Source organism: Penaeus japonicus, unplaced genomic scaffold, assembly GCF_977035675.1.
Source record: "Penaeus japonicus unplaced genomic scaffold, GWHDUDI00000001_assembly GWHDUDI00000025, whole genome shotgun sequence".
Classification (NCBI taxonomy): domain Eukaryota; kingdom Metazoa; phylum Arthropoda; class Malacostraca; order Decapoda; family Penaeidae; genus Penaeus; species Penaeus japonicus.
The window spans coordinates 38,922,707-38,928,154 of record NW_028234427.1 but is presented as its reverse complement, the minus strand read 5'-3'; the positions used below and the strand labels follow the sequence as shown (position 1 = coordinate 38,928,154).

The window sequence follows — 5,448 nt, the reverse complement described above, 5'->3', positions numbered from 1 at the left end:
GTATGTTAGATACAAGATAACAATGTTGTTCCTGTCATTAGATAACAGGCTGGAAATTCCTAAGTGATTTGGTCAGCCTCTTGTGAGACCCTGTGTGGCCTAACCATGTTGTTAAATTCTTTCTTTTTCTCCCATGTTGAAGTTAGTGCAGAGAGTGATGTACAACAGTGCATCCCCCATGGTGAGTGAGATGTGTTAATTGGTCTTGATTACTACTGGACATAAATTTCAGCAGCAGAGAGTAGCCATCCAAAAGGAGTGTGTTGTGGCAATGACACACACACACTGGTCCAAGTCTTTGGTATGTGTTGTCTGGAAGGTTACCTGATTCTGCTCACACCACCTTCAGGTATTCTGAAACACAACTTTTGTGTATTTCCTGCCCCCTCCCACCCTGTCCTTGATTCTTTGACTTGTGTAAGTTTTGGGATTTAGAAACTGTTGGAATTACAGGCCAAAGGAAGTAGTGCAAGATAATAGTGACTCAAAGTAATGCAGGAATTTAAGAATAATGTACAGTTTAAAGCTGATAGATACGAGGTTGCACTGCCATGGAAGAATGATTCAGTCAAGGAAAAACTCATAAATAATGAAAGTATTGCGAGGAGGAGACTTAACAGGTTACAAGTAAAGCTTGATAAAGATAAAGAATTAAAGAAAGATTATCTCAAGGTGTTGGCTAGTTATGAGGATGAAAACATAATAGAAGAAGTACCTAGTAATGAAATTTCAAATGTAAATCCCGTATATTACATGCCTCACCGTCCTGTGATAAAGTTAAATAGTAGTAGCACTAAGATAAGACCTGTCTTTGATGCCTCAGCCTCCTGCTTTAATGGTGTTTCTTTAAATGACTGTCTTCATTCTGGCCCTTCACTTAACCCAGATTTAGTTGAAGTTTTAGTACGCTTTCGTCGTTGGCCCATTGCTATAACTGCAGATATAAAGAAGGCATTTCTGCAAATAAATGTACGCAAGGAAGACAAGGATGTGCATAGATTTTTGCTACCTAAAGAGGATGGCACCATAAGACACATGAGGTTCAACCGTGTTCCCTTTGGCAATACATCTAGTCCCTTTCTTTTGAATGCCACACTTAAAACCCATCTTGCTAAGTACCCTCAAAGTAAAGTAGTCCAAGAACTAAAGACTGATATGTACACAGATAATTGGTTGAGTGGGGCAGATTCAGTTAAAGATGCACATGATAAATTCTGTGATGCACGTAGTATGCTGGCAGATTGTAGCATGGATCTTACAAAGCTAGTTTCAAACTGTATGTCAATTACTTCTAAGTCAAAAGATGGTGTGTATCACATACATGATGGTGATGATCAAGTAGTGTATTAGGGTTGAGGTGTGTAATGTACAAGAAATACTTCTCCTTTGATTGTAGAAAACCTGACGACAGTGTAGAAGTCTCCCACACCAAACGAAGTATTCTAAGTATAATAGCAAAGATGTTTGACCCTTTGGGTCTTATAAGTCACATTCATCAGTATGGTAAGATTCTATTCCAAGAGGTGTGGAAATTAAAGTTAGATTGGGATGAAGAATTGCCCTTAGAGTTAAAAGTAAAGTTTCAAAAGTGGATTCATAGTAGTCAAAGTCTCAATGCATTTCATGTGGATAGAAGTTATTTTCCAGGTATGCTTTGGGGAGATCTTAAGGATAATATTGAGTTGCACGGGTTTGGTGATGCCTCTGAAAAGGGATATGGTGCATGTGTGTATCTCCGTGTACCTGTGGACAATAGCTCATTTAAGGTCTCATTAGTTATGTCTAAGTCACGCGTTGCACCAATAAAGGCATTAACATTACCACGTTTAGAGTTAATGGGTGCTCTCATGTGTAGTAGATTAGTAAATTTTGTAATGAATTCCCTACATTTAGACAGTAGAACTAAAGTTAGGTGTTGGAGTGACTCCACAATTGCCTTGTCATGGATCAAAGGTGACTTAAGCAAGAAAGACATATTTGTTGCAAATAGAGTAAAGGAAATTAAAGAGTTCACGTCACCAGAGTGCTGGCAGCATTGTCCTAGTGAAGAAAACCCTGCTGATATAATAACTCGTGGCGTGTTGGCAGACAAACTTGTTCATAATAGTCAGTGGTTGTATGGACCCCCTATGTTAGCCAGTGTCCTTTGTCATGATAAGGAAGATGTAAAACAAGGCTTAGATATAGAAGTGCCCTGTACTACAAGTGTACCTATATGCCTTAGTGTTCAAGTGACACACTCTCCCTTGATAGATTTAGAGAAGTTTAGTGATTTAGAAAAGGCCTTAAGGGTAACAGCATATGTGTTAAGATTCATAGATAATTGTAAAGGGAGGAAGGTACAAGGTCCCCTCACTGCTGAAGAAATAGAATTAGCTAGTTTGAAATTAATATACAATATACAGCAGGAAGCATTTGCAAATGAAATTAGGCTTCTCTCAAGTAACAAGACTCTTCCTCTCAGCTCAAAACTAAGAAAGTTAGACCCATTCATTGATGACAAAGGATTGCTTAGAATCAAAGGTCGTGTCGAGTTCTCAGAGTTAGACTATGACACAAAACTCCCTTTCATAATTCCCAATGGTAAATGTGCTAAGCTATTATTCAATTTTCAGAACAAATACATAAAGCATGCTGGTGTGGATAGTGTGATATCACATCCATACGAACTCAATTTTGGATTATTAGTGTAAGGAAATTAGCAAAGACCATAGTAAAGGAATGTTTGATTTGTCGTTGGCTTGATTCTAGACCCTGTAGTCAACCTGTAGCGCCACTGCCCAAAGAAAGAATAACTACAGCTAGGCCCTTCAGTGTTACAGGTTTAGATTATGCAGGCCCCCTCTTTTGTGCTGATTTCCCTGACAAGAAGTTTTATGTTTTATTGTTTACCTGTGGTGTAGTAAGGGCCATTCATCTTGAACTTACAGAATCTCTCTCTTTGTATGATTGTATGTTAGCCATAAGAAAATTTGTAGCAAGAAGGGGTTTGCCTAATGTTATATTTTCTGATAATGCTAAGACCTTTGTGGCAGCTAAAAGTGAAGTAGTGGCCATGTATGGACATCTAGCCCCCAAATGGAAATTCATAGTCCCTCGATCCCCTTGGTGGGGTGGTTGGTGGGAACGTCTCATTAGATCTGTTAAACTTGCCCTACGTAAAACTCTAGGTCTTAATTATATAAGTGTCCGTGAACTAGAGACTGTACTTGTTGAGATAGAGGGATGTATTAACTCTTGACCCTTGACATATGTAAGTGAAGACCCAGACCCTCTCCACTACCTCACTCCCTCCCATTTCATTCTTGGATGTAACCCTCACAGCAAACCCTCAGTAGAAATTGTGCCATGCAATGTAAATGCCAGAGACTTGAATGAGAGGACAATAGTGCAAAATGTAAAGTTAGAACATTTTTGGAAGGTGTGGAGCAACAATTACATAACTAATTTGCCTAATGTTGTAAAGGGTTTTACTCAAAATTGCAAGTTGTCTAAAGGAGATCTTGTATTAATCAAAGAAGATAATATTCCTAGACTAAAGTGGCCTATTGGAGTAATTGTTGATATATTTCCGGGTAAAGATGGAATTATAAGAAGTATAAAGGTTAAAACTAAGAAAGGTGAAGTGATTAGACCCATACAAAGAGTACATGATTTAGAGATAAGTAAACATGAGAATATGTCTGCTCCTGATGAAGTGGCAAAATTTGATGATGTTTCAAGTGATAACATTCATTGTGATGTAGATTTAAGTGATGGAAGTATTGATGTACCCTTGAATAATGTAAGTGATGAAGTACCTAGAAAGTCTAGGACGGGTAGAATTATTAAAGCTCCAATTAAGTTAGATTTATAAGTCAATACAGAATTATAAACTGTGTATATTGCACCAAAGTGTCCTTTAGTTATGTTTAAGATGAGAAACTACTGTTTTGTTAATGAAGCAACAAATGTAGTCCTTTAAGTGCCAAAGGATTTTTTATTATTTGTGATAGAAGAAGTGATTTATTTTTTAATTATTTGTAAGTAGCATATACCTCATGAAGTAGCTTAAGGTATGTGTAAAAACATTGATTTATTGTATAGGCGGCAAATCGCCCCCTATGGCCGGGAGAATGTTGAATTTAGAAATGAAAAAGTTTAGTTAAGTCCCCCCAAACGCGGGTCCGTTTTCTTTTACATACGTAATGTCTCCATGTTCCACCAATATTTGATGTTTTTTATTTTACGCTTATTTACTACAAGAAAGACATGTTTTAATTTATGTTACACCATTTATAGGTGTATATATTTCAATTATGAAGACTATATATTTTAACTGCATTGAAACAGAAGTGTTAATCATTTTATATCAATATAATTTTCTGAATAAATTAGCAGACGCACAACAACACCACGTGTTTCAATGGCCAGCCTAAAGAACATCTGTATTCACTGCACGAATGTGGCAAGAAAACCCCACAATATATATATATACATGTATGTATGTATATATATATATATATATATATATATATATATATATATATATATATATATATAATATATATATACAATGTATATATATACTTGGTGGTAGTTACAGCATGAGCTTTGTTAGTAGCTCATGCCAGGGCCATCCTGGGGGACCACCCGTTTTTTGTCAGTTGCAAGCAATTGAATTTGATGAGAGATGGAATTTGATTCAGCCCTCGTTCTTTCACTACCACATGTTGGTGGTTCATCTGGTACTGAATGTAGCCATTTATCTAGCTTTCTTTTAAACACTTTTACACTACACTGATTTAGGTTTCTTATATCCTTCGGTATGCTATTAAACAATTTATATCGGTTTATTAGGAAACTTTGTTTTTGCTTTTTTCTTAATAGGTATGTTTGTGCACTTATCCCAGTGCAATAGCATGTTCTTCCCTGCCTGGGGGAATGTCTTACCTGAATTCCCCCTCCTTCAACAGGTCTTGGATTTAGTGTTAAGTTTTCAATAATTTTCCACATACATATAATGAAGTATCTCTCTCTCCGCCTTTGTTGTGAGTACAGTCTTATTTTTTTTTAGTCTTTCCCAATAGTTTAGATCCATCATATTATCTAACTTACGTGTAAAGATTCTTTGGACTTGTTCTATCAACATTATATTTTTTGTAAGATTTGGGCTCCATACTTGGCATTGGTATTCTAATCTTGTGGTCACTAATGTTTTCCATAGTGGTAAAAGGTGTTCTGGGTCTCTTGTGTTAAAAGTCCTCATTACCCATCCACTCATAACTTTTCCTTTGTTGACAATCTGCTCTATATGGTGACTGAAACTCATGTCATTACTCATATAGAGTCTTAGATCATTTATTACGTTTTTCTCCTCAATCTTCACACCTTCGACAAAATATGATCTTGCTCTTAAATTTCCAGTTGGACTATATCTTATGATTTCAAAATTATCTGTATTGAATT

At 36.4% G+C, this 5,448-nt stretch overlaps 2 protein-coding genes across 2 annotated transcripts; both read left to right on the top strand.

Moving 5' to 3' along the window:
* The first annotated feature begins 492 nt into the window (after positions 1-492).
* LOC147469005 (uncharacterized) lies at positions 493-1,350 on the top strand. Its single transcript, XM_086551783.1, has one exon. It carries the CDS (start codon positions 493-495, stop codon positions 1,348-1,350), a length of 858 nt encoding a protein of 285 aa, XP_086407909.1.
* Positions 1,351-1,364: 14 nt separating this feature from the next.
* LOC147469004 (uncharacterized) lies at positions 1,365-3,964 on the top strand. The gene is made up of 3 exons (XM_086551782.1): positions 1,365-2,689; positions 3,259-3,784; positions 3,896-3,964. The coding sequence occupies exons 1-3, from the start codon at positions 1,365-1,367 to the stop codon at positions 3,962-3,964; spliced, it is 1,920 nt and encodes a 639-aa protein (XP_086407908.1).
* The last annotated feature ends 1,484 nt before the right edge of the window (positions 3,965-5,448 follow it).

Bases quoted from the DNA above. Each gene is read 5' to 3' on its own strand.
- LOC147469005 (XM_086551783.1), top strand. From the start codon at position 493: ATGCAGGAATTTAAGAATAATGTACAGTTTAAAGCTGATAGATACGAG.
- LOC147469004 (XM_086551782.1), top strand. From the start codon at position 1,365: ATGTACAAGAAATACTTCTCCTTTGATTGTAGAAAACCTGACGACAGT. The intron at 2,690-3,258 runs GTAAGGAAATTA...GACATATGTAAG, and splicing joins CTCAATTTTGGATTATTAGT to TGAAGACCCAGACCCTCTCC. The intron at 3,785-3,895 runs GTAAGTGATGAA...ATTGCACCAAAG, and splicing joins TTGATGTACCCTTGAATAAT to TGTCCTTTAGTTATGTTTAA.